Below are 14,448 nucleotides of genomic sequence, written 5' to 3'. Positions count from 1 at the left end.
TGCCTAAGGAAGTTAAACATTACAGTCTAAAAGAAATCAGAGAGGAAAGTGGAAATACGAACCACATCAATGAGATTGTCCAGATGCTGCTTTACAGTATATCTGTCCTTGTCTTAATACTGCTACTTACGGGAAAGTCTGTTTTTTCCCCCATGAAAACTCAACATTTAAGGTTAATGAAATAAAAAAAAATTATCAGAATGGTTCCTTGCGTAAACAAGAAATAATTGTCAGCCCACGTTCATTCAGGATCAGTCCCATATTTTGTTTATGAAAGGAAAATCTCATAACAAAAAGGTAGCCATTTGAAAGTATTTGGCAGAAGAAACTGTTAATTGAGGGAACACTTCAGTTCTCCACAACCAATAAAAAGCAAAGAAACAAAGCAAAACAAACCTCCATGAACTGAGAGTGCCAACGTAGTCAACCCTTTCGTGTAAACTTCATATCAATATTTACATTCTCCTCTTCAAGAAGCCTTCTGCTCTGCGTTCTCCTAATAGACCTGCACACTGTTATCAGACTCCTATCTCCAAGATGGTGTGTGTGTGTGTGTGTGTGTGTGTGTGTGTGTGTGTTTGGCTTGAATCTGGGAGCGGGGTTGAGTCTTAGATCTCTTTATTTATAGCGCCTACCAAAATGCCTGGCAGTTGTAGGCAATCAATAAATAGTTCTGAACTGAACCATTAATTCGTTTCCAAGTTTCTTCACATTCATTCGCTGATTAAATACAATATATACTTAGCGAGTCCCTGCACGTGTCCAATGCACTGTGGGGATGGGCAGAGATTTAATTCAAAAATAACTATACACATATGAGAATGCAATAAAGGACAGACCTCGGATCTTTCTGTAAAGCAGACATCTGATGAAAATTGTGCGAGGTGACACGGGAGTTCCCCACTCCTTCCCCGGGGACCCCCCGCCCCATCGACAGGCTCGGTTCCCGCTACTTTAGTCTGGGCAGGAGAGCAAGGGCGCTTGGGAGAAGCCTCGCCCAGCGGCGATAGATTAGTCTGGCCTCAGAAAGATGGCGTCCTCGGAGCAGGCAGAACAGCCGAGCCAGGTGAGGGGAGTGGGACAACCCCACCAAGGTGGACAGAAGCCCCAGCTGGAGGGGACGCTCGGTGTGCGGCTGGGACTCGGGTGGGGACTCTGCGGCCCCGAAACCGGGGGCCGGGACCGCTTGCCTCCTCCCGGGCCCCGCCCCTCCGCAGGTCCTCGCCGCCCGGCCCCTTCCCCTGTGACCCCTCTTTGACCACATTCCGGAGCTGGGGCTCGGGGCGCCCGCGGATTGCCCTACCCACCTGCCGGCCCCTGGGGTCTCACTTGAGCTTGACCAGGACAGTGGCGGGACCTTTGAGAAGCCCCCAGCCTCGAGCTGAGAGGTCTCCTGCTTGAGGAGAGAAGTGAGAGGCGCGGTGGTTCTGGGCTCTTCCCCCGGGAGGGAGGCTTGACTCCACCAGGGCCTCCCCGTACCCCCCTTTACCCCCACGCCTCGGCCTCCTGCGGTGGCCCCTCGGCGAGCTGCTCCGTCGTTAGTCACCTCTGCGCTTCCCTGGCCAAGTTGCAGGGTCGGACCCTCTCCGTGCATTGGTAGGAGGGGGACTCCATGTGAACAACAGACGCCGCCAAGTTTTCGGCTGAGGTTCCGTAGTTGCTTCCCAGAGTTTGGCTTTCTCTGCCAGGATCTCCGATGTGGCTTTTCAGCCACACAGGTGTAGTCAAACCTCACTCAAGGAAGGGGACCTTAGGGACCAATGCTCGTGCCTGGAGCCTGCCGTCGGGAAGCAGCGGATGATGAGGTGTCTGAAGGAGTGGTCGTCCAGTGGTGGAGTGGGCTGGGATTGGGAGGGGGGTGAGCGGTACTTTCCATTTACTGTGTGCTGTCATGCCGAACACAAATTGCGTTTATTATGTCGTTTAATGCTTATTAGAACCTTTATGAAGTAGAGGCCTTTAACCACCATTTTGCAGAAGTGGATCCTAAGGGTTTGTAACATGCCTTGAGTCATGTGCCTGATTGAGCCTGGATTTAGACCCAGTTGTGTGTGACTCCACTAGTCAGCCAAACATGTTTCGGTTTAGTTGGAATTCGCCAGAGGAAGAAGAAAATGGTTTCAGCCTGGACCTCATCCCTCCTCTCTCATCTCCTTGAAACACCTATGGACTTTTCAGCAGCCCATTGGCATTTTGCTTTCTTCCTAGGCAGAAGAGCAGCACTTAGGAATTGCACTTAGAGGAGCCATGTGTTCCCCAGACCAGCTTCCCCTTAGCAGAGTGAGTGATTCTGAAGGAAGATGTCTGGATTGTAAAACATGGGAAATAAGTAGGGCTGATTCTGGCCTTCTCACTGGCGAGAATTCAGGAGTGTGAGGAGTGTTCTGAGTGAAGGGCCGCTCCTTCCTGGCCTCACCCCATTTAGCCTGCTGGAATGCTGAGGTTCCTCGGGGTCTGGGCTTCTCTGAACTGTTGTTAAGTGTTAGGAATGCCCCCAGGCTGGGATTAAAGCATGCCTGCAGTCCCCAGTTCTTGTAGAACATCTATTTGCCAGTGCTGTGAACATTACTAAAAATCTTGCCACTTGGAGCCAGTGTAGTTCTCGAGTGGTTTCTTTGGTCCTGGTCTGAACATGTGGAAAGGGTCTAAGGTCCTTTAAAGGGGCTTGGCCAGTGCTTACGTGGTTTTCAGCTCTGCTTCTCCTTTGCCCTCCTTTCCGAAGCTGGCAGAGATGGATTGCATCAGAACAGGCTGGCAGCCTGCAGAAAAACTTGAACTCTTTATGCCAGGTTCTCTCACTCTCTAACAATAAGCTGTAGAAAAACACTTTAAAAAATTATTGGTTGATTTGAGAGAGAGAGAGAGAAAAAAACATCAATTCATAGTTGCTTTACTTTAGTTGTTCATTGATTGCTGCTTGTATGTGCCTTGACCGAGCAAGGCCAGGGTTTTGAACCGGAGACTTGAGCATTCCAGGTCAATGTTCCATCCATTGCACCACCACAAGCCAAGCAAAAAGCATGTTTTAAGTGCACTCTTTTTACCAGTTACTTGCCATTTCATTTTTAAGTCCTGATTAACCTGGTTTCCTATTTCTTTAGTCAAAACAGAGTGGAATGGAAAAAGAACTGTGTGGAGAATTCCCCCACACTTGGTTTGTGTGTGAGCTGCATCACACCTGTGGGGCTGAGTTAGTATTCTGTCACACAGAAAGTTTGTGAGTTGGCCTTGTGGCATCAGTATCTCATTTGGAAAGATTAAGGGTGAATAACCAACCCTTTCTTCCTTTAACAGTTAATGTAGAGCAGTGGTTAAAAGAATGGCTTCTGGGCCCTGGCCAGTTGGCTCAGCGGTAGAGCGACGGCCTGGTGTGCGGGGGACCCGGGTTCGATTCCCGGCCAGGGCACATAAGAGAAGCGCCCATTTGCTTCTCCATCCCCACCCCCTCCTTCCTCTCTGTCTCTCTCTTCCCCTCCCGCAGCCAAGGCTCCATTGGAGCAAAGATGGCCCGGGCACTGGGGATGGCTCCTTGGCCTCTGCCCCAGGCGCTAGAGTGGTTCTGGTCGCGGCAGAGCGATGCCTCGGAGGGCAGAGCATCGCCCCCTGGTGGGCAGAGCGTCGCCCCTGGTGGGCGTGCCGGGTGGATCCCCGACGGGCGCATGCGGGAGTCTGTCTGACTGTCTCTCCTCGTTTCCAGCTTCAGAAAAAAAAAAAAAGAATGACTTCTGAGCCTATCCCTGCTGACTTAGAATCCCAGTTCCACTATCACCTTCTTGGATAAATTACTTAATTCTCTGCCTTAGATTCTCCATCTGTAACATAGGAATAAAGCTATCTCATGGAGGATTGAGTTAGCTCATTTTAGAATAGTGCCCGACATAGTGTCTTATCTATTATTTTCCATTCAGTAAACTCTGCATTTTCATTCACAAGTGATCTAAACCTTTTCTCATGTCCTATTATAATGTCTTGGGGCATGATTTTTCATCTTGTCCACTAAAGTTCTTTTATTTGTTCTGGAGTAATTTCCTTGAAATAAAAAAAAACACACTCCAAATGCTGGTGTTTATTTTAGCTGTCCTCTGTGACTTTTAGATTTTAGCGACATACTTGTTTTTTCATAATGATATTATCATTTTCCTCTGTCTTTGAGACAGTCTTTTAGAATTGCATTTATTTCTTCATGTCCTTGTTCTGTTTTCCCCATGTTACTGGCTAATCTCTGATCAAAGTCCTATCTAGTCTGTACATGTTACGGCCCATAGGCAGAGGCGAGGGTGTCCCTATTTCCATACTTTCCCACCAGCTTTTCTGTCTTCAGTGGAGAGCAGAGAAGACACGGTTCAACCTGATTGTTTAATGGTTATTGAATATCGAGTAGTTCTGCAGCACTTAGATTTCAAATCTGTTGAGACTCACTGGACTAGTTTAGATTGAAAAGCCACGGGAGCAGGGAAAGGAGAAGAACCTGAGGACGATGTTGTGGAGTGGAATAGCGGGGCTTTGTGTCTGACAGACTGGTTTGAACCCCAGCACTCTAACTGTGGGATTGTTCCTCCACCTCTCTGCGCATCAGTTTTCTCATCTGTCAAATGGGAGTAATAACAGTTACCCTGCAGGGTTGCTCTGAGGGTCGACTGAGATCACAGATGTTGAGGGCATGTTGTACATACCACATGCTCAGTGAGAGTCAGTGTTCTCCAGATCTCCACGTGCTGTTTTGGAAGGCTGAAAATTCTTGAATTGCAGCAGTGCAAACAAGAGCTTCCCCCTCAACTTTTTATTTTAAAAAATTTCTAACCTCTAGAAAAGTTGAAAGAATAATACAGAGAACTCCTGTAAAACTCCCATAAAAGCTTCTCCAAGGGACACTGTTTACATTTTGCTGAGTTTGTTTGATCTCAGTCTCCTCTTTTTAAAGGATTTGATAGTCACAGACATTACAGTATTTCATCCTGTGATACTTCACCTTGTCTTGCATAAGAGTAAGGTTATTCTCGTACATAAGCACATCATCATCTCATAAGACATTCGGTGTTGATAAAACATTGCTTAATACAGTCCATGTTCAGATTTTCCCAAGTAAAACATAGTCAAGATCCAGTCAAGAAACAGATTGCACTGATTTATCTCTTTAGTCTGCTTTAATGTAGAATGATTTCCTAACCTTGAAATAGTTTGAAAAGCTTTTACTGAAGTTTAGCATATATCCAGAGAGCACAAATTACTATATACAGTATGTCCAGCTTGGTGAATTGTAACAAGTACCCAGATCAATTAAACAGACATTACTAAGACCTCAGAAGTCCTAGTGTCCCTCACATCACTATCCAGCACCCAAGGATTGTCCCTATTCTGACTTAAAGTCCATAGATTAATTTTGTCTTTTGGGGGGCTTTATATAAACAAAATTATAAATTGTGTCTGGCTTCACCTGACGCGCAGTGGATAGAGCCTTGACCTGGGATGCTGAGGTCCCAGTTTTGAAACCCTGAGGTCGCCGGTGGCTTGAGTGCAGGCTCACCAGCTTGAGCACGGACGGGATCGCCAGCTCAAGTATAGGTTCTTAGACATGACCCCATCGTCACTGGCTTGAGCCCAAAGATCGCTGGCTTGAGCAAGGGCTCACTGGCTTAGCTGGAGCCCCTGGGTCAAGGGACGTTTGGGAAAGCAATTAACAAACAACTAAGGTGCTGCAACTACTGGTTGATGCTTCCATCTCCCTCTCTTCCTGTCTTTCTCTCACTTAAAAAAAAGTGCGTCTGGCTTCTTTCACTCATCATTATGTTTATGAGATTATCCCTGTTCAGTGTGCTGCTCTGATAAAGTTATTACATTGAACGTATTTGACCATTCATTTGTTATTAACCATTCTGCTCTTTTAAAATTTTTTTTTATTTTTAAAAAGTATTTTATTTATTTTATAGAGACAGCGCGAGAGTCAGAGAGAGGGATAGATAGGGACAGACAGACAGGAACGCAGAGAGATGAGAAGCATCAATTATCAGTTTTTTGTTGTGGCACTTTAGTTGTTCATTGATTGTTTTCTCATATGTGCCTTGACCGTGGGGCTACAATAGACTAAGTTATCCCTTGCTCAAGCCAGAAACCTTGGGTCCAAGCTGGAGAGCTTTGCTCAATCTAGATGAGCCCGCATTCAAGCTGGTGACCTCGGGGTCTTGAACCTAGGTCCTCTGTATCCCAGTCTGACGCTCTATCCACTGCACCACCACGTGGTCAGGCCCATTCTGCTCTTAATGGGCATTTAGGTTGGTTCACTTTTTGGGTTATTGCAATTAGTGCTGCTGTGAAATACTTTACATGCTTTTTTGTGAACATATATATGTATTTCTGGTGAGTTCATCTGCCTTTTTGTCTTTCATGATCATTGACATTTAGGAGAGCCTGGACAATTTGTTCTGTAGTGTTCTGCTATTTGGATTTGTTTGGTTTGTTTCTGCACATTTGTTTTTTTTAAAATTTTTATTTATTTATTTTTTACAGAGACAGAGTGAGTCAGAGAGAGGGACAGACAGGGACGGAGAGAGATGAGAAGCATCAATCATCAGTTCTTCATTGCGCGTTGCGACACCTTAGTTGTTCATTGATTGCTTTCTCATACGTGCCTTGACCGCAGGCCTTTCAGCAGACTGAGCAATCCCTTGCTGGAGCCAGTGACGCTGGGTTCAAGCTGGTGGGCTTTTGCTCAAACCAGATGAGCCCGCGCTCAAGCTGGCGACCTCGGGGTCTCGAACCTGGCCCCTCTGCATCTCAGACCAACGCTCTATCCACTGCGCCACTGGTCAGGCTGTTTCTGCACGTTTTGATCCAGGTTAAACATTTTTTTTGTGAGAAGACTGTATAGATGTCATTGTGTCCTTCCCAGTGAATCACATCAGGAGGCATGTGATACCAGTTTGTCCCATTATTGAGGATCATTTTGATTACTTGGTTAAAGTGGTGTCTATCAGATTTCTCCATTGTGAAGAAAACTTTTTCTAATGTAGTCACTTTTTTTTGCAACTTTGCTCATATTTGTAATGCTTTAGATTTAACATAGTATTGAGTCATAAAGTTCTTGTGGCCAAAAAACTTGACTGTGGAATTTCAGTAGGCATGTTGTGGCCATTGTAATGAGTGTTGACAAATATGTATACCTGTGTCACCACCACCACAATGAAAACAATTCCAGTATTCCTAAATGTTCCCTCATGCTGCATTTCAGAAATTCTTGGCCTTTGGCCTCAGGAAATTTGAACTTCTTTTTATCACTATAGATTATAATGTTTTTCCTAGAATTTTACATGAATGAATTCATAATGTATGTACTCTTTTGTGTCTCACTTCTTTTGCCCAGAGTAATGTTTGTGAAATGTATACAGTATTGTTGTGTGTGTCAGGAATTCATTACTTTTTATTAGTGAGTTGTATTCCATTGTATAGCTGTACCAACATTGATTAATCTATTCACCAGTTGATGGCCATTTAGATTATAGTAACTATTGCTACATTTATTGTCTCAGTTTCTGTGGGTCGGGCTCAGAACACAGTGTAGCTGAGTCTCACTGGCAGCAGTCAGGGTGTCTGCTGGGGCTGTGATCTGCCTGCGGCAGCGGGACAATCTGCTGCTAGGTCTTGTGGTTGTGCACAGAATTCAATTTTTCACGGACTTCACTCTGGGCCTCAGTCTGTTGTCACGTGGGTCTTCAACATGGCTGCATGCTTCCTCATAGCCAGCAAGAGAGAGAATCTCTTAGCAAATTGGACATTATAGTCTAATGCAGGGGTCCCCAAACTTTTTACACAAGGGGCCAGTTCACTGTCCCTCAGACGGTTGGAGGGCCGCCACATACAGTGCTCCTCTCACTGACCACCAATGAAAGAGGTGCCCCTTCTGGAAGTGCGGCAGGGGGCCGGATAAATGGCCTCAGGGGGCCACATGCTGCCCGCGGGCCGTAGTTTGGGGATGCCTGGCAATGTATTGTGACCGTGTTCTTTTAATCACATATGTCCTGTTGCCTTTTCCAGAAGCAAGTCACAGGTACCAACCATACTCAAGGCGATAGAACCAGGGCCTGAATACCAAGAAGTGGGGATCATCAGAGTCATAGTAGAGTCTGTTTCCCACATGATTGTTTCTAATTCGAGGCTACTATAAATATTCATGTGTGTTTGTGAGGGCATATGGTTTCATTTTTCTTGATAAATATCTATGAGTGCAATTGCTGGGTCATGTAGTTGCATGTTTAGCTTTATAATAAATTGCCTAAGTGTTTGCAGTGTTGTGCTAGTTTTCCTTCCCACAAGCTGTGTATGTGAGTTCCAGTTGCTCCGCATTCACAATGATACTTGGTGTTGTCTGCCTTCTTCATTTTAGCCCTTCCAGTGAGCGTGCAGTGGGTTGTGGTAGGAGTTTACGTTCTGTGATGACTGATATTGTTGAGCATCTTTTCCTGTGCTCACTGGTAAAGGCTGAGGCCCGCTCTTTCCCCAGATGGCTCTCAGCTCCGTCATCATTTGTTGAACAGATTACCTTTTCTTTTTTTTCTTTTTTTTTCTTTTTTCTGAAGCTAGAAACAGAGACAGTCAGACAGATTCCCGCATACGCCCGACCGGGATCCACCTGGCACGCCCACCATGGGGTGATGCTCTGCCCACCAGGGGGCGATGCTCTGCCCATCCTGGGTGTCGCCATGTCACGACCAGAGCCACTCTAGCGCCTGGGGCAGAGGCCACAGAGCCATCCCCAGCGCCCGGGCCATCTTTGCTCCAATGGAGCCTTGGCTGCGGAGGGGAAGAGAGAGACAGAGAGGAAAGCGTGGCAGAGGGGTGGAGAAGCAAATGGGCGCTTCTCCTATGTGCCCTGGCCGGGAATCGAACCCTGGTCCTCCGTACGCTAGGCTGATGCTCTACCGCTGAGCCAACCGGCCAGGGCCAGATTACCTTTTCTGCATGGAATTATCTTGCCACCTTTGTGAAAAATTTAAAACCATTGTATATCCATAGATCAGTTTCTAGACTCTGTTTTGTTCCATTTGTCTATACATATGTCTATGCTAATGAAAATTAAATTGTCTTGGAATCAGGTAGTGTAAAGACTTCTGACTGTATGCATTTTTTGAGTTGTTTTAGCTTTAGTTTATTGCATGTGTGTATAAATCTTAGAATTGGTTTATCAATTCCTACAAAAAAGCTTAGAATTCCTTTTTTTTTTTTTTTTTTTTGTATTTTTCTGAAGTTAGAAGTGGGGAGGCAGTCAGACACACTCCTGCATGCGCCCGACCGGGATCCACCTGGCATGCCCACTAGGGGGTAATGCTCTGCCCATCAGGAGCGTTGCTCCCTTAATGGTGGGAGCCATTCTAGTGCCTGAGGCGGAGGTCTTAGAGCCGTCCTCAGTGTCCAGGCCAACTTTGCTCCAATGGAGGCTTGGCTGTGGGAGAGGAAGAGAGAGATAGAGAGAAAGGAGAGAGAAGGGTGGAGAAGCAGATGGGCACCTCTCCTGTGTGCCCTGGCCGGGAATCGAACCTGGGACTTCCACATGCCGGGCCGACGCACTACCACTAAGCAAACCAGCCAGGGCCACTTGGTGGAATTTTTATTGAGATTTTGTGGAGTCTGTAGATCAATTTGCAGGAGAATTGACATCTTAACAATGTTGATATTCTAATTCGTTAACATAGCATATGCCTCCATTTAGGCCTGCTTTGATTTTTTCCAAAGTGTGTGTTTTAGTTTTAAATGCGTAGCTCATGTACGCATTCTATTAAATTTCTCAGGAACTCTTTCACATATTTGCAGGTTTTGTATTTATGAATTTTACTTTTTAAATTTCATTTTTAATTGTTCAGTGCTAGCATATAGAAGTAAAATCGAGCCCTGAACAAGCAGTTCAGTTGCTTAGAGCATCACCCTGATGCACCAGGGTTGTGAGTTCCATCCTCAGCCAGCGCACGTACAAGAATCAACCCATGACTGCACAACCATGTGGAACAAGTCAGTCTCTCTTTCTCTCTCTCTCTCTCTCTCTCTCCCTTTCTCTCTCTCTTTCCCCACCTTCCTTTCTCTTGCTAAAGTCAATAAGTAAAAATTTAAAAACAATACAGCAACAATACAAATATTGATCGATTTACGACCTATGCAACTTATGACCATTCAACTTTACGACCACAATCACTAGCCACGACTACTCTGCATCTGGCAGTGCAAGCGTTGCCCAGCTGGGTGTACGACAGTGCAGACCAGGTTCCAGCAGCACTACCATCTCCGTGTGCACCATTTCAACTGTTATCCCAGACTCAGTACGGCAGTTTGTGTTTTGTGTCTTGGATATTTATCATCAAACCCCTCCCAAGATGTCTACCAAGAGGAAATTATCTTTGCAAATATTAAACCAGTTGTACTGGTAATGCAGTGTTTTACTTAAACCTGACAAATGTAAAAATAGAAACAAAATGGTGTAGAGATGATACAAATGGCATAAAATGAACAAAGAAAATTATGATATATAACAATAATGAAAGAAAATTGTGATAAAATATGACAAAGGTTTTTATAACATCATTTCACAGTACTATATATATAGCCTACTCAACTTACAACCAAATCGTGTTACGACCAGTCTGTCGGAATCAATTGTGTTCGCACTAGCTGTAAGAAGAAATAAAATTGAGTTTTGTATGTTGGCCTTATTCCTGCAACCTGGTTAAACTCATAATTCTAACAGTTTTATTATTATTATTTTTTCATTTTTCTGAAGCTGGAAACCGGGAGGCAGTCAGACAGACTCCCGCATGCGCCCAACCGGGATCCAGGCATGCCCACCAGGGGGTGATGCTTTGCCCCTCTGGGGCGTCGCTCTGTTGCATCCAGAGCCATTCTAGCACCTGAGGCAGAGGCCACAGAGCCATCCCCAGCGCCCGGGCCATTTTTGCTCCAATGGAGCCTCGCTGCGGGAGGGGAAGAGAGAGACAGAGAGGAAGGAGAGGGGGAGGGGTGGAGAAGCAGATGGGTGCCTCTCCTGTGTGCCCTGGCTGGGAATCGAACCCAGGACTCCTGCACGCCAGGCCGACGCTCTACCGCTGAGCCAACCAGCCAGGGCCTCTTAACAGTTTTTTTGTAGATTCCATATAATTTCTCCATAGATGACAGTGTTATCTGCAAATAAAGACAGCTTAACTTCTTGCCTTCCAATTTCTCTGCCCTTTATTTTTCTTGCAGTATTTGTACAGTCTAGGGCTTCTAGTACAATGTTAAAAGGAACAGTGACAATAGACAGTCTTATCTTGTTCCTCATCTTGGGGGAAATGCACTCGGTCTTTCATATTTACTTCTTGTTTTATTTAAATTTTTTAATTGATTTTATTTATTTATTATTTATTTTTTAGAGAGAGAGGAAGAGAAAGAGATGAGAAGCATCAACTTGTAGCTGTGGCACTTCCGTTGTTCACTGATTGCTACTCCTGAGTGTCTTGACTGGGGTGGGGGTGGGGGCTCCAAATGAGCCAGTGACTTTGGGCTTCGAGCCAGCAATCTTTGGGCTCAGGCCAGTTACCATGGGGTCATGTCTATGATCCCATGCTCAAGCCGGTGACCCCATGCTCTCCGGTGACCTGACATCCCAGTTTCGAACCTGAGACCTGAGCATCCCAGGTCGACGTTCTATCCACTGTACTACCACTGGTCAGGCATATTGATTTTATTTTCTTGTGGGAAAGACAGAAGAGAGTCAGAGAGAGGGACAGATAGAGACAGACAGACAGGAAGGGAGAGAGATGAGAAACATTAATTCTTCGCTGCGGTTCCTCAGTTGTTCATTGATTGATTTCTCATATGTGACTTGACCGGGAACTACAGCAGACCAAGTGACCCCTTGCTCAAGGCAGCGACCTTGGGCTCAAGCTGGCAACCTCGGGTTCTTGAACCTGGGTCCTCTGCATCCCAATCCGACGCTCTATCCACTGCGCCACTGCCTGGTCAGGCAAGCATATTGATTGATTTTAGAAAGACAGACAGAGGCGGGAGGTGGGGAGAGAAAGAAAGAGAGAGAGAGAGAAGCCGTCATTGGTTACTTTCAGTATGTTTCCTGACCAGGGATCGAACCTGCAATTTTGGTGTTTAGGGACAACACTCTATAACCTACAGCAAACCGGTCAGAGCTCAGTCTTTCATATTTAAATATGATGTTAGCTTATAGCTTTTATTTTATTTTTTATTTTTCCGAAGTTTGAAATGGGGAAGCAGTCAGACTCCTGCATGCGCCCGACCGGGATCCACCTGGCACGCTCACCAAGGGGCAATGCTCTGCCCATCTTGGGGCGTCGCTCTGCTGCAATCAGAGCCATTCTAGCGCCTGAGGCAGAGGCCACAGAGCCATCCTCAGCGCCCAGGCCAACTTTGCTCCAGTGGAGCCTCGGCTACAAGAAAGGAAGAGAGAGACAGAGAGGAAGGAGAGGGGGAGGGGTGGAGAAGCAGATAGGCGCTTCTCCTGTGTGCCCTGGCCGGGAATCGAACCCGGGACTCCTGCATGCCAGGCCGACGCTCTACCACTGAGCCAACCGGCCAGGGCCTTATAGCTTTTTGTAGGTGCCCTTTATCAAGAAGCGGAGATTCAACTTTTAGTTTTCATTTGCTGAGTGTTGTCAGGTGCTCTTTTTGCTCTCTTTTGAATTGAACTTATTTTCCTCCTTTATTCTGTTAATATGATTTGTGAAAGAGAGAGAGATAGAAGGGATAGACAGAAGGGAAGAGAGAGACGCATCAGTTCGTTCCACTTAGTTGTTCCATTTAGGTGTGTACTCACTGATTGCTTCTGTGTGCCCTACCAGGAATCAACCCATGACCTCAGCACGCCAGGTTGATGCTTTATCCACTGAGCCACCTGGTTGGTCAGTATTTTGTTAAAGGAGTTTTTTTTTTTTTTTAATTTTTTTTATTATTATTTTTTTATGTGCCTTGACCACAGGCCTTCAGCAGACCAAGTAACCCCTTATTTGAGCCAGCGACGTTGAGCCAGATGAGCCTTCACTCAAGCTGGCGACCTCGGGGTCTCAAACCTGGGTCTTCTGCATCCCAGTCCGAGGCTCTATCCACTGCGCCACCGCCTGGTCAGGCTTGGTCAGTATTTTGTTAAGGATTTTTACTTTTATGTTTATGAGGAATATTGATTTATAATTTTATGTTTTCAATTATTTGTTTTAATTATGTATTTTAAAGTAGATTTAAGGCTATTAAACTTTTTTTCTAGTGTCACTTTGGTATGGGTCTCAAGGAATTTGTTCGTATTATTAAAAATTTTTTTATTTATTGACTAGAGAGAGAGGAAGGGAGGGAGAGAGAGAGACATTGATTTGTTGTTCCACTTATTTTTGCAGTCATTGGTTGATTCTTGTATGTGTCCTGACTGGGGATAGTACCCACAACCTTGGCATCAGATAACACTCTTACCAACTGAGCTACCTAGCCAGGGCTTTGTCCATATTATTTTAGTTGTCAAAGTTGTTTTAAAGTTTTTTGTAGTATTTTCTTAGTCTTTTAAATGTCTGTAGAAATGCAGTTATTTCCCCTTCATTTCTTTTACTTTTATTTTTATTAAGTGTGAGGTGGGAAGGCAGAGAGAGACTTCTGCATGCACCCCAAACGGGTTCCACCCGGCAAGCCCCTTACCAGTTGATTCTTCCCATTTGGGGCTGCTGCTCTGTTGCTTGGCAACCGAGCTATTTTAGCACCTGAAGGAAGGCCGTGGAGCCATCCTCAGTGCCTGGGGCCAACTTGCTCAAACCCTTTGAGCCATGGCTATAGGAGGGGAAGAGAGAGAAAGAGAAAGGGAGAGACGTGGAGAAGCAGATGGTTGCTTCTTCTGTGCCCTGACCTGGAATCAAACTCAGGATTTGCACACGCTGGGCTGATGCTCTACTGCTGAGCTAACCGGCCAGGGCCATCCCTTTCATTTCTAATATTGGAAATTAGTGTCCTCAAAAAACGTGCTTTTATTTCATTGATTTTCCTCTGTAATTTTTGTATTATTTCTTTCCTTCTATTTACTTTGGATTTCATTTGCTCTTATTTGTCTATCTTCTATAGTCAGCACTTAAAACTGTCAATTTCCCTATAAGTACTGCTTTAGTTGCATTCCACAATTTCGATATGTTATATTTTCATTTTCATTCAGTTTAGAATGCTTTCTAATTTCTTGTGATTTCTTGTTTAACCCATAGATTCTTTAGAAGTTTGTTGTTTAATTTCTAAGTTTTTGGGATTTTTCCAAGTTTTTTTTCTATTATTGATTTCTAGTTCAGTTCTGTTATGGTCAGCGAATATACTCTATATATCTTTAACTCTTAAGTTTGACATTTGTTTTGTGGTCTGTTGGTGAATTTTCCTTACAAACTTAAAAATAATGTATATTCTGCTGTCATTGGAGTATACTACAAATGTCAGGCTTTGTTG

General features: G+C 45.1%; 1 protein-coding gene across 1 annotated transcript in view; it reads left to right on the top strand.

Annotated features, from left to right (window-relative positions):
• The first annotated feature begins 975 nt into the window (after nt 1–975).
• PEX14 (peroxisomal biogenesis factor 14) overlaps nt 976–14,448 on the top strand; it is a 136,389-nt gene continuing 122,916 nt past the window's right edge. Inside the window, exon 1 of the mRNA XM_066270493.1 lies at nt 976–1,066. Within this exon, the coding sequence (XP_066126590.1) occupies nt 1,031–1,066 (36 nt within the window). The 5' untranslated portion in view covers nt 976–1,030. The remainder of the gene's footprint in view (nt 1,067–14,448) is intronic.

The sequence above is a fragment of the Saccopteryx bilineata genome, chromosome 3, assembly GCF_036850765.1.
Source record: "Saccopteryx bilineata isolate mSacBil1 chromosome 3, mSacBil1_pri_phased_curated, whole genome shotgun sequence".
Taxonomy (NCBI): domain Eukaryota; kingdom Metazoa; phylum Chordata; class Mammalia; order Chiroptera; family Emballonuridae; genus Saccopteryx; species Saccopteryx bilineata.
This window is presented reverse-complemented; position numbering and strand designations above follow the sequence as displayed.